This window comes from Alosa alosa, chromosome 12 (assembly GCF_017589495.1).
Source record: "Alosa alosa isolate M-15738 ecotype Scorff River chromosome 12, AALO_Geno_1.1, whole genome shotgun sequence".
Taxonomy (NCBI): domain Eukaryota; kingdom Metazoa; phylum Chordata; class Actinopteri; order Clupeiformes; family Clupeidae; genus Alosa; species Alosa alosa.
In genome coordinates, this window is record NC_063200.1 from 24,132,929 (window position 1) to 24,146,465 (window position 13,537).

General features: G+C 42.0%; 1 protein-coding gene across 1 annotated transcript in view; it reads right to left on the reverse strand.

Annotated features, from left to right (window-relative positions):
• Positions 1-12,819, reverse strand: part of pam (peptidylglycine alpha-amidating monooxygenase) — a 53,658-nt gene extending 40,839 nt beyond the window's left edge. Inside the window, exons 1-2 of the mRNA XM_048258394.1 lie at positions 12,578-12,819; positions 303-1,324 (exon numbers count right to left, since the gene is read on the reverse strand). Of these exons, the coding sequence (XP_048114351.1) occupies positions 303-394 (92 nt within the window). The 5' untranslated portion in view covers positions 395-1,324; positions 12,578-12,819. The remainder of the gene's footprint in view (positions 1-302; positions 1,325-12,577) is intronic.
• Positions 12,820-13,537: the final 718 nt, after the last annotated feature.

Below are 13,537 nucleotides of genomic sequence, written 5' to 3' on the forward strand. Positions count from 1 at the left end.
ATCTGCACAAAGCAAACAATCAGCCCCCCATGAAATCTCTCACTGCATGAAGGACCGTAATTTATGCAGTTCTTGTTTTTTTGCTTTGCTCAATCCTTCCTGTTCTTTTGCAATCTTGCAAAACCCGACCGTTTCTGATTATGATCTCAAATTCAAAGAGTTAAGAAAACTAACATCAGCCAACACAATTTTTCAGCCCTCAATATGCCAAAACAAACTGAACTCAATGTACTGAAACCCAGAACAAGCGAGTCTGTCTTAAGGCATATGTGCGCACAGGTAATTGTTCCTGGCTGACTCACCTCTTAAACCTGCTGAGGGGGTCTCTGACGCTGTAGCTATGGCTTTGACAGATGAGGGCCAGAAGTAAGACGCCACACACCAGGACTCCCATGTCTCTCCTTTCCTCTCTCCCGCGGACGGGGCTGATTAGCTTCAAGAGTGATGGCGGGGGGGGAGGGACGCAGAGACCGAGAGGCAAGGGGGGGGAAGAGACGGCAACAGCAGTCACGGCAACGGCAGCGGCAGCGAGTGGTCCTCTCCGATCAGCCGCGCGGACGGCAATTAGAAGAGTCCAGGCAGGAGCGGCAGTAAGGGCAGCGGCAGCGTCGGCAGCAGCGGGAGGAACCTCATCAATCCCGCCTCCTCCTCCTCTCCATCTGACACTGAGCGCGAGTGCTCAGGCTGGCTGCTTCTATTGTTTGGTTTTATTTCCCCTCTCTCTCCCGCACACTTCTTTTTCTCTTCTGTTTGCTTTGGTTTTTTATTCCTTCACGTTTTTGTGACTCTCGTTGTTTCCAAGCGCATGAAACTGAGGCAGGAGTTGGGAGCATGTGTTCTTTTTCTTTTTTTCTCCCTTGTATTCCCCCCCTCCTCTTCCTACTCGTCTTTGCTCCTCTCCGTAGCTTTGGATCTCCCTTGGTTCCCCTTCACAAGTGTCCCAGAGTGAGAGAGAGAGAGAGAGATTTGACTTTCTCCCCCCCCCCTCCCCACTTCTTTACACCCTCTCTCTCCCTCCCGCTCTCTTTTCTCCTTGATGCAGGCGGTCGAATCAAGATGCACGCTGACAGCCCTGGACACGGATGGCTCTGTCCCCCTCGTTGCTTTCAGCTCCCAAAATCCCAAGAGAAGTGTGGAGAGAGAGAGAGAGAGAGAGAGAGAGAGAGAGAGAGAGAGAGAGAGAGAGAGAGAGAGAGAGAGAGAGAAGGGTAGGGAGGAGGGGACAGTACGGACAGCAGCAGTAGCAGCAGCGGCAGCTTCTCGCTCCTTCAAATGAGACGGCCGCCACACATCACACGCTTGGGAATGCAGCTTCAGTCACAACCTGTAAAAATAGAAGCGGAGAGCGCAGCATGAGTGACGCCAACACAACACGCGCACCAGCGGTAACGCCAGCGTTCCCCTGCCCCTCCCTCTCTCTCTCTCTCTCTCTCCCTCCCTCTCTCACTCTCTCTCCCTCCCTCCCTCTCTCACTCTCTCCCTCCCCTCCCTCTCTCTCTTTCTCCTTCAACCACCTCTCTCCGCCTCCCTTCAGGGCAAAGCCTGCTTAATACACTCCCATTATGGGAAGTGGCAGCTTCAAGCGTCTCTCCTCCAATGGGAGTGTATAGGATTTCATTAATCTTTTTCACAACCTTACTTTTCATCCATTGATTAAAACGAAAAAATAAATAAAAATGCACACAGGAAGAGAGAAGAGTGGAGAGAGAGAGAGAGAGAGAGAAAGAGATGCAGAGCAACAAGAGAAGAGCTGAGATGAATGGACAGAGATCTGTGGGCAGGACGGGGTGAGAGGGAGAGGAGGTGGGAGAAAGTGAGAGTGTGGCCTGGAGGTTTGGTGACCTTAGCTCTGCGACGCTAATCCAATCCCCACACCTCGCCGCAAAGAGGATTCCAATCGACGATGGCACCGCCAACACAATACAACACAACACACAAACACACACACACACCGCAGACAACAAACACACACACAGACACCCAAACACAAGAAAAACAAAGACAACACAGACATTCACAACACATGTCTTAGTGACACAGGCAACATCTCTCCAAACAGGGGAGAGAGAGAGAGAGAGAGAGGGAAACAAAAGGAAGAAATAGAGAAGGCAATTGGGTGAAGCGAGGTGGACAGGGCTGAGATAGAAGCAGAAAAAAGAGGAAAGCTCAAGGGAGGCTGGGAAACGGAGAAAGCAGAGCTGGATCAATGGGGAGATAACAGAAGGAAAAGAAGAAAAAAGGGAAACAGACAAGGAAGGTGTAGAAAAAAGGAGAGAGAGAGAGAGAGAGAGAGAGAGAGAGAGACACACACAGAGACAGACAAGGAAGGTGTAGAAAAAAGGAGAGAGAGAGACAGAGGAGGCTAGGAGGAGGTTTGAAGAAAATGAGAAATGGTTGGATGCCTGAACAGGAGGGACAGGCAGACAAAGACTGGGAGAGAGAGATGAGAAGGAGTCCAGAGAAAGAAAAGAAAGAGAGAAGGAGAGAGGAATGAGAAGCCCTTCCCCACACGTTTGGCGAGTGTTCATCCGAGGGGTGTGTGTGGGCCTGCCACCACGAGCCACAAGACAAAAATGTTAGTAGACACTTTCAAAAGACAAGTTACAGCCCAAACGGCAGGGTGACGAGGCAGTGCATAGTGCATGACACACTTGCCTCAAACACTTTAAAATGTCAGCACATGGAGCCACAAGAAAAAAATGATTCTCACCAGAAGTGACTTGTGCATTTTTTCCACACTTTTTTTTTTTAAATGACAACATTTCATCATGCTTCTTGTCCTGCCCTTGGAGTGTTAAACCACCCAAAAGAGTAGTAATTATGTGTCTCGGTTTAACACTCCTCATCTTATCAATAGGGCTACTGATCATAGACGAGCACCAGAACTGCCTAAGGTAATTTCAGTCCACTACACTGACACAGACACAGACACACACACACACAGACACACACAGACACACACAGAGACACACACAGAGACACACAGACTTCCCATTTCCCAGCAGCTGTGTACAGAGTCACTGAACTTTAATCATCAGTAGAGCACAAGCATTACCAGCTCTCCAGCTCTTCAGTAATATTTGACAAAAATCTTCTCAAGTTATACCTGCCATCAATACACGAGGAAAAATAATGTCTCTCAATGGCCCTCTGTAGCTACGTTAGACTATGTAATTAGGGAACAAATGGATAGCAGGAACAGGATTTCAATGTGAAAAAGTGAAGAGAGTGAAAGAGTTGAAGCACTTTGGCATTATTCTCCTTAAATCACAAGCCACTAAGCTATAAGTGTAAGAGTTGGTTACATAATACACCTATGTGATAAGGGGTTGAAAACCATCTTATAAAGCAAGATGATTACACTCAGCCAGCAGGGAATTACCAAATATTCTGCTTGTCAGTCACGTTTTCTGCACATGCAGGGGAAGGACCTTGGCCTGAACACTAAAGGAAGCAGCTATATTGATAGCATCACTGACTCAATCTAGAAATATTTGCTCAGACGGACCTACTCCAACGTGTCACACTGTTATGTGACACAAAAACCATCTTGTGTCCCTTGGTGAATTCTTCAGTTTTTCCCAGGGGTAAAATCATGTGGTCTGTGTTGCTGTTGACTCTTCTAGACAGTGTTGAAGACACAGGCTCATTCTTTATTTAGCTCAACGGGTTCTCTTTGGGAAGAAAAAAACTCCTCTGAGAAGTGCCAAGCCACAAACCAAAAAAACTAAACTTAAAAAAAAACTCCCCACCCTCTGTCCGCATGTAAACTGCTAAATTAAAGACAAATGTAATTTGTTACGCAATGTGGGGAAGATTCATGTAGACCGCCAAACAAGTCAAAGCCCTCAGAGTTCAAATGCTGATACAGCAGCTTATTAGAAAACATCTTTAAGCAAGCCCTTACACACTTCCTTGTTTGGAAGCATATTACAGCTACAGGCATTTGAATTTGAGGCCAGCTTGGATCACTCGCAAACAAACAGGCCCGCAGAGAAAGCAATCTACAGTTCAGGAACTGGCAGAATTTCAAAACGCAGGCTTACTCTGCTTTTGACTAACCGTGATCGTTGGAATAATCCCCTGAATGTACTCAGAGGGACAGTATCGTTTTCCACACTAGTTAGATGCCCCCCCACACGTACACACACACAAACACATACACACCTCCCTTGGTACAGTAGATTATGTAGTCTTGGCTAAAATATACAGAGCTGGTATTTCTCATACACGTAGGCCTACATTTCTTACGTTTATAACAAAATGGCAGGAACAAATAGACATTTGAGACAGTGTAAAGGTCAGTCAAACAAGGCAGTGGTGGAGAAGAGTGATTGTTATATTTAAAAGGGCTCTTACTATGACTTTGTTCCCTCACACTAGCCTATCTGCCTATGACAGAACAGTATTCTTATCTGGATACACTTCTCTCACTCTCACACACACAAAAACAGTCATGGTGACACACCACACAACTGTCAGAGCACAGAGCCAGAAAGGAAACAAGGACCTCTTGATTCCGTGCTTCAGTGAACCCTCCATGAGCTCCTGACATGAGCCCTCATTTACAAACCTTATGGGCTGCTTAAAACACACACACACACACACACTCTCCATCTCTTTCTTTCACTCACACGCACACGCACACACTCCCTCTCCCTCTCTCTGTCTTTCACTCACTCACTCACTCACACTCACACACACACACGTCTATCTCCCTGAATGACAGCCGATGGATGGAGAGCGCCCTGATCTATGCAAATAAGGGCTTTTCCTGCATACATTAAATCAATCACAAAACCAACCACCTTTCGGTCTGGTGATCCCATGCAAAAGCTGACAGATTGACACCAGCCTACAAGCAACGTGTGTTTCTGTCAACAAATCACTCGTTTTTCATATTCAGAAAGGATAAAGTAAGACTCCCTCAAAATCACTGCATATTTAAGATCACATTACATGATTATCTGCAAACCAAGACTCTATAATTTTAAATTATCTAAATACAACAAAAATGGATCTGCTGTTAAGGCTTAAGCTACTGGCATGTGAAGCCACAATGAAAAAAACAATTCTTACAGATTATCCGATTTAACTATTTTAACTTCATAGTACCGGTATGTATTCTAGACCACAGGAAAAAATAATCATTCTTACACTAGGGAGAAAATGATTTGTTCCACTGCATTCACAAGATTTATCTTATTCTATTTACACTAAAATTGGCAACAAAAAATGTGCTAGAGACCAAATGTGATGGAAATCTGGGAATTCCAGCTCCACTTCACAGCCCAGTACATGCAGCTGAAAGATATACACGGAAACACTGGCCTGCTCCATGAGCAGCCAAGCCAGCACAAGTATGAGGACACATGATGCGCATAGAGTGCATAGAGGCATGGCATGAACCACAGCTTGGGTGACAGAGAGAGAGAGAGAGAGAGAGAGAGAGGAGGGAGGGCCAAATAAAGAGAGAGAGACAGAGGGTCAGAGAGAGAGAGAGAGAGAGAGAGAGAAAGAGGTGGGAAGGGAGAGAGAGAGAGAGAGAGAGAGAGAGAGGAGGGAGGGCCAAATAAAGAGAGAGAGACAGAGGGTCAGAGAGAGAGAGAGAGAGAAAGAGGTGGGAAGGGAGAGAGAGAGAGAGAGAGAGGGAGAGAGAGAGAGGACCAAATAAAAGAGAGAGAGAGAAAGAGAGAGAAAGAGAGAGAGGGACATAGAGAGATTGAGAGAGGGGGGGATGAGAGAGAAAAAGCCCAAGGGCAGACAGACCCGATGCCAAGCTATGGGGGTGGAGGCAGGCAGGCAGGCAGGGAGGGACAGCTCTGTGCCAAACACTTTCCATATGCCAGTGGTAGAAAACAGGGCTCTCTTCATCACCAGGAAATCCACAAGTCAACAGAGGCCATGTTGAGCCCAGCACGAGAAGACCATGTTTGGCCTCACTCGGTCAGAGAGTGATGAGACAGCAAAGGGCACCTTGTGTCTCGTCTAAGCCGTTTTTTTTTTGTTAAATATAAATAGATGTGAAAAAATGTTTTGCTGAACACAGATACAATCAGTAAGGCGGAGCACATTTTAATGCTATTTCTGAGACTATTTATATTCAAATCATATCTGATGTTATATTTCTGTCACACCGAAAGGAAATGTGTGACATGTTCATTCAAATAGCTGTTCTGTGAAATTATTCAGCAGGTGAACTATGTCATTGGAAATAATTAAGTTTTAACCCTATTGGATTCTGCCAAGTGGCAAGCAGAATATTGAAACATTCATTAAGTCCTGCGCAATCAATTTAATTCAATCAGCAAAGATTCATACGACTTCAAATGGCACATTGAGCCAATTAGGCCATCTAGGTAGAGCTAAAATGTAAAGTGTCAAGGAACAATCAGCCTAAATCTTCAAGAAGGATTTTTTTTGTGGAAATTCTGAATCATGATACAGGTGGTTTAGAAATAACAGTAAAATAACTGACAGATTAGCTAACAAAAGCGAGAGCAAGAGTTTTTCTGCAATGATGAGAGTAATGTGATTGCTGGCCCTCATATTTTTGTTGGCCATTTTGTTCCACTTAAAAGAAGTGCACTGATTAAGGCCTCAGACTAGTCTCTGCTTGCCAGTGGTTGGTCTTTATACATAATGGTCATGCAGGCTGGAATGTTAAAACGAAATCTGTTTCCAAAGACAATAACTTTTAAAACATAAAAAATGTGCTGAAGCATTGGAGCGATAAAATGGAGCATTTATTTTAAAAAAATCAACCAATTAAAGACCTTTTCGGGTATTCTTACTATGAATGTCTTAATAATAATCATAACTAATGATGAATTTCCAAGCAGGAGATTGGCCTCTTTTCTCACAAATAATCTAGAAAACAAATATGGTTACATGAGGGACACAAAAATGAGTCCAAAATAATGGTTTACAATATTGTGTTAAAAAGAATCATAATAATGATGTGCAGGGGACACAGGCAATCATAAAGTGAAATGTTGTGGAAGACAGAAATTACTACTTTGGTTCATCCTCTTAATTTCAGAGGGAAAAGCCAGTCTTGTTTGCACTGGGCTTTGGTTCTACTCCAACACCAAAACTTCATTAAGTTGCGTGCACAGATGTAGACCATCCCCACAGTGCCAGAATGTAATTCTGCCCAAAATCCAAAACACATCTGGCACAACAAGACTATAACTAAGACTAAGTGTAAGAATAACAGGAGGTAAATCACAGACGTGTAACTTCCTCTGAGCCAAACATAACATAGGACAATAAGGACAGCTGGAGGCAAACCAATAACTGAATAAAGTGTATCATTTTCACATTTTATAGGGCACACTAAGGAACCCACCCATCCCCTTAGGCTGCAAAAGAATCCCAGTGTAAATCAGGCTAAGGTGGAAGGATTGCCTCAGTCTTGAAATTCACGTTATTTTGAAATCCAACGCCATGCACTGACAGTAAACACCTTGGACATTTACACTATGTCATCATACTTGCACCATTCACATGCCATGCATGACTGGACAGAAGTCTTACGCCACAAACAGAATATAGACCAATAGAAGAGAAACCAAGTAAAGAAAAGACAGTAAAGCCTTTCAAGGAGGAATGAAACTGTCTTTTTTTACTAGCCTATAACTGGTAACACTGACAACGGAAACATGTTCCTTGTCAAACTGAACTAGTCAAACAGCAGAAGTATCGTCCTTGTAAAACTGAACTATTCAAACAGCAGACATCTTTCTTGTAAAATTGAACTAGGGTAAAATGAACCATTTCCATTCATGTGAGACCCATAAAATAAACCAGGCCAAAGCACGTCTTCTTCTCCATTTCCTTCTAGTTTCGAGGGGACATAATCTCTTGGGCGTCCTCCCTAGTCAGCTCTGTTCCAGGAGAGACTTTTCTTTCATACCAACAAAACACAGCCCTCTGGCAAAGGGCTAAGGTCTCACTATATCCCAGCCATGCCAAGCACCTCAGCTCAAATTGCACAAGTGCTCACAATGAGAAAGACAATACTGGTTTTATTTACCTTCACAGTCTATGGGAAGGCAGTGAGTGTAGAGTCATGAAGTCATAAATAACACCATAATAACATCTCTTATTGCATTCCTCATAACACAAAAATATTTGTAAAAAAGTATGACCCCTTTTTGGCAGGACTGAATAGCAAAGCACTGAGAATTCCCCATTCTACACACATTCTCAGCTTTTTTATATTACGAATACCAGCTGTAGCCTGTCTTCGTGAGTGCAAATCAGCATAGTCAGCAGCATTTCCTTTTTCTCCCAGGACAGACACCCCACATTCTGCAAGGAGTACAATTACATTTAGCCTAAGAATCTGTAATATTGATGTTAATAGGCAGCTACATTTCAGCATAGCAATCAGCATGACGTCTGCAATTGCGAAGGGTATTGACCTTCGTAGTCGGTTAACTTAACATTTCACAGGCGATGGAAAAACACACGGAAAGAGCATTCCCGGATTCATGACAGCTATTTCTATTGATCCAGTTGCTCTATCTGGATAGTTGTTCTATCTCTCTCTATCTCTCTCTCTCTATCCCTCGCCCCTCTTGTCTCTCTCCCTCCTTCCCAAGCAGACACGTTTCCCCTCTAACTGCAAACATCAATCAGCCATACCACAGACTGCCTGGGGAGACCCCACGTTGAATCTGTTACAATTTCAGCTCCAGATATTGAAGCCAGAGTGTTGCTGCAACAGACAAACCCCAAATATAATTGTACACACATCACACTTTAGTTAAAGGACCTTAGAAAGTGAGAAACCCTTCTCCTTGCTTGACAATCAAATGGGTAGGCTAGATTATGAATGGAGTGTGATTCTGGGTTTGGACACTGGGTGCAGACTGAGAGCATTGCAACAACTGACAAAGCCCAAAGATCATAGTACACATGTACACTACCAGTCAAAAGTTTGGAGACACTTAGAAATGTCCATTCCACTCCATTATAGACAGAATACCAGCTGAGATCAGTTGCATTGTTTTTTAATCAAGGCAGCAGTTTTCAGATTACATTATGTGCATACATTGCAAAAGGGTTCTCCAATATTTTCTCAGTTAGCCTTTCAAAATGATATCAGATTAGTAAACAGAATGTGCCTTTGCAACATTGGATGAATGGTTGCTGATAACGGGCAATGTAGATATTGCATTAAAGATCAGCCATTTCTTTCTACAACAGTCGAGATCCCTTTTGCAATTATGTAAGCATAAAACTTAAAACATAGTTTTTCAATGTAATCTGAAAACTGCTGCCCTGAAACAAAAAACAATGCAAATGATCTCAGCTAGTATTCTGTCTATAATGGAGTGGAATGAACATTTCTGTCTCCAAACTTTTGACTGGTAGTGTACATACTTTAGCTAAAGGACCTTAGAGAGGGAAAGCCACTTCACCTGGCTTGACAATTAAATGGCTTGGTCATGAATGGGGAATGATTCAGGTATTTGCACAGTGTGATAGACTGTAAAACCGCAGGCTGAAAGCAAAGCATATTCTGAACCTCGGGAGACATAAGCTTGGAGCCAGGCAGAAGGCATGCATAAAAAAAACTAATGGAGAAGGAACAGAAATAAAAGTGAAGTATTGAATAAAAAGAGAGTGGCAGATAGATAGATAGAGAGAGAGAGAGAGAGAGAGAGAGAGATGAAGAGAGAGAGATGAAGAGAGAGAAACAGAAGTGGAGTCAACTCAGCATGAGCGATGACGCCATCACACACTGGAGCCAGTGCGAAGGCAACTATGGCAACCACCATGCGCACTGACACTCTGAACACAGCATGTCTGTGTCTACGCAACAGAGGCTAAGAAGCTGCAGTCCTGACGCCATCACTAAAGATAGGGCCAAAGATGTCTGTTGCAGAGTCTGCGACGCAACACGGCATATCAAAAAACTTTAAATAGATGTGGTGTCACATATTTCTCTGCTACAGGGCAAACATATGGCTGTAGACTAGCAGAAAAAAACAAACAATAATTGGAAAGGATTTTCAAGTGTGACATAAGGAAGAGTGGCTTTCCAAACATGGCCTCAGCTTCAATCATCTGTGTGTGTGTGTGTGTGTGTGTGTGTGTGTGTGTGTGAGGGGTGGGGGGGGATTACAATATTTATGAGACGTCTGAAATGCAAATTCAGAAAAGTAAAGCTTTGTGGAGCAGCCACTACTCAACCACGGTGCAATAAGGTGTGAGGGAGTTTAAGAGTGCCCTATCACGTCACACAGAAGCATGGCCACATATTATCTGGTAGCAAGCCCCTTTAGAAGCATGTGGTATTTATTTTATGTGATAGTCCACTATCACAACAGGCAGTTATTTACATTAAACGATCATGCTAAAAACATTCAAAAGAACCTCAAATTGCATGCAATTTTGAGAACCCCACTTAGCGTAAGCCACTATGTTTCAGTGAAACTACATGTCCAACTGTAGGTAGAATGTCATCAACAGGGCCACAGGAATAGTTTAAATTTTCAAAATTCTCAATTATGCTAAAAATAAAACTTTCTAAAGCAATTTACAGCACTATTTAAACTTACAGTCCATGAAAGTGTTAAAAGATTGTAATATGAAACTGTGGTGCAACTGGCAACATCTCAACCACAGATCTGAACCATGTGGTTATTTCGTAATTCCAAGTCACTCTCTCTCTACCCCACTAATTTCCGGTATATCTGAATACACATATAAATGACAAAAAATACTGAAGATAGTAACACTACCTTATTCATAAGTAACAATAACAGCCAACTGTTACACAGAAATCATTTGGATTTATGTTCTATAGCTGGCAAAAGCTGCATGGTATGTTATGAATAAGACTTCCCAGAAAAGAAAAAAGATTGAGAGGGCCTGATAGTCTTTCCGCTTACTCTGCAAAAGAACCGATGAAACATGTTTTGTGTCAACACATTAGGATTCACATACCATAGACTTCTATTAATTTCACCACAACTTTCAATAGAGGCGATTCTCATGCCAAAAGACCTATGGACCTATGATTAGCATTAATGATGCACAATATAATTATCAAAAAAACATGTCGATAATGTACCATATGACAATATCATGCAAAATATCATGAAATCAAAAAATCAAAAAACAATCAAAAAATTGTAATTTAAATGTGTAAACAAACTATTTATCTATCTATGTATCTACATCATCATATAATGCCAGTGACAGCACAACTGCCTAGTGCCTACCCTTGCATGGTTTAATTGTAATATCTTTAAATATATACTCTATATAGCCAGGCCTACCCTTGAATGTTTCAGATTTCTGAAACATTACAGATATTTGATTAAAGATATAGAGAGGTTGATCTATAAAGTGTCTTCAATGCTTAGGCCTATAATGTTTTAAGCCATATTCAATATAACTTCAATATGATGAATAATGAAAGTTGGCATAAGAATTAAGTAACCTTTACAATAATCCTACAGACACTGAAAGGTCATATACCAGTAGATTCAGGTAAGCTTGCTCAGAAAATACATGATAGTGATGCCATTCCAGATCAATTCTCCTCTCTTTGATTCGGCCAGCATTAGGATGACACAAATGCATGACTAAACTGAAGCATCTGTTGGAATGTAGAATTAAACTGACAGTGTCCTTGAAGTGAGAAAAACACTTGAGAGCTTGGTTCAGTCAACACTTAGGCTATTTACTAACAGTTTACATACATTTATCTTTGTTTGTGTGTACTGTTTAGAGGCTATATTTATCTAGCCTACAATAGGAAATAGACAGTATAAACATAGACAAAGTATAATATGTGGGAATACATTTCTCTTTGTCTATACAAACAGTATGTTCATACTGTTTAGGCTGCATTCATCTATTTAATATATTTATCCAAGTATTAGACCAGCTGAAACTTAATTTAGTGCTTCAGAGAGCATGCATGGTGCCTGATTGACTTGGCAGCATGATGTCCAAGAGGACTCCGTGGGACACAGTTCAAGTAGCCCCTCGAAACCGCACCAAGCAAACTCACGTTACTCACTCATGTCATGAGTGTAATTCTACCAACAACAAAGCGCCAGGCAAGTTGTTCACTCGGCATTAAAAACTGAACAGATGAGGACATTTACACAAATAGATTTGGTGGTTTAATGCTTTTAGACAAAGCTTAGCAGCCTTTCAAAACGTGGGCTGTTGCATGCTAAAAATAAAGTTGTAACTGCTTAGCTAGCCTGCTAACTGGACAATGTTAATGTCACTGTTACTTACTTTGCATTTTTCATAACGGGATATAGAGTGAGTTTTCTCTGCATAGATATTTCAAAACATTACTATCCCCCCCCCTCATTTGACATGCCAATGGTCATTAGAATAGCGTCGAAAATTAGCTAGCTGAATACTGCTGTTCGTGACGTAGATTGGCTCCACAACAAAGTTCAGTAAAATCCAGAGGTAAAATCCCGTGAACCACCGCACGCATTTAAGTAAACGACAGTCTGGTAAAACTTTTCCTACGAGACTGGCTCGAAGACTAGTTATGATAGAGATAGAGAATATGCCCAGATTTGCTTACTTGTATTGTTTTCACTCCCGTCACTTGAAGTCTTCAGTTCACTCACTCTCACTATTCATTTCACTTGTTTCCTATGGTTTCAACTCCGTCTACCGCTCAGACTGGAGGGGAGGAGAGATAATAAGACGTAGCGTCGGCCTACAATCGTATAATCGTTATTAAGTCATTAAATATCGAATAGTGGGCACGTGAGTCTGGTAGCTGGTAGAGGATGTGATCCTGTGCACGTACTACTTTGTTCCCAAATGTGGTCAACGCAATGCGGGATAAGACAGATCCTACTGTAATGTTGGGCGGGGAAATATTTTGTTCATGTTGCATTGCGTCAACCTCCGGTTCATTCGAATAAGTATAAGCATAAGTTCATTCGCATAAGTTGTTGCATTTGTCCCACTTAGGCATATTGTTAAGTACAGTAACCTAATTAGATATCTCTTTTGTAAAGCAATAGTCAGATATGAAATATGAATATGTGCATTGTTAATTTTGAATTCAAAAAGCATTAATCAACAGCAGTGTACGCCTGATAATTGTGCACTTAATGACATTATAAATATGGGTGGATACTCATAACGCCCTTATTAAATGAATGTAGGCCTACGTTAGTGTAGAGTCAAAGATAAAGACTAGTAGCCAAACAGCTGGTTATGAACAATGTTGTACTTATGTAACAATGTATAACTTATGTAGCCTAAATAGAGTAGCCATTACCAAGGACCTATAGGACTCAACCAGGTAGGCCTACTCAATTACAGCTTTTAGAAATGGTTTAGAAATAACTTCACTAAGTTGGTGCGTTTTGACTGACAAACTAGTGTTGAGTTACAGAATTCAGAGACCAGAGATAGAGCATTCTCCACCCTTAGGCTATTTACCTCTTCACATGCAGGTCAGAGTTTACTCTCGGTGATCCATATCATTTATGAATTCTTGTTATAAAAGACACACCTGTATTCTACT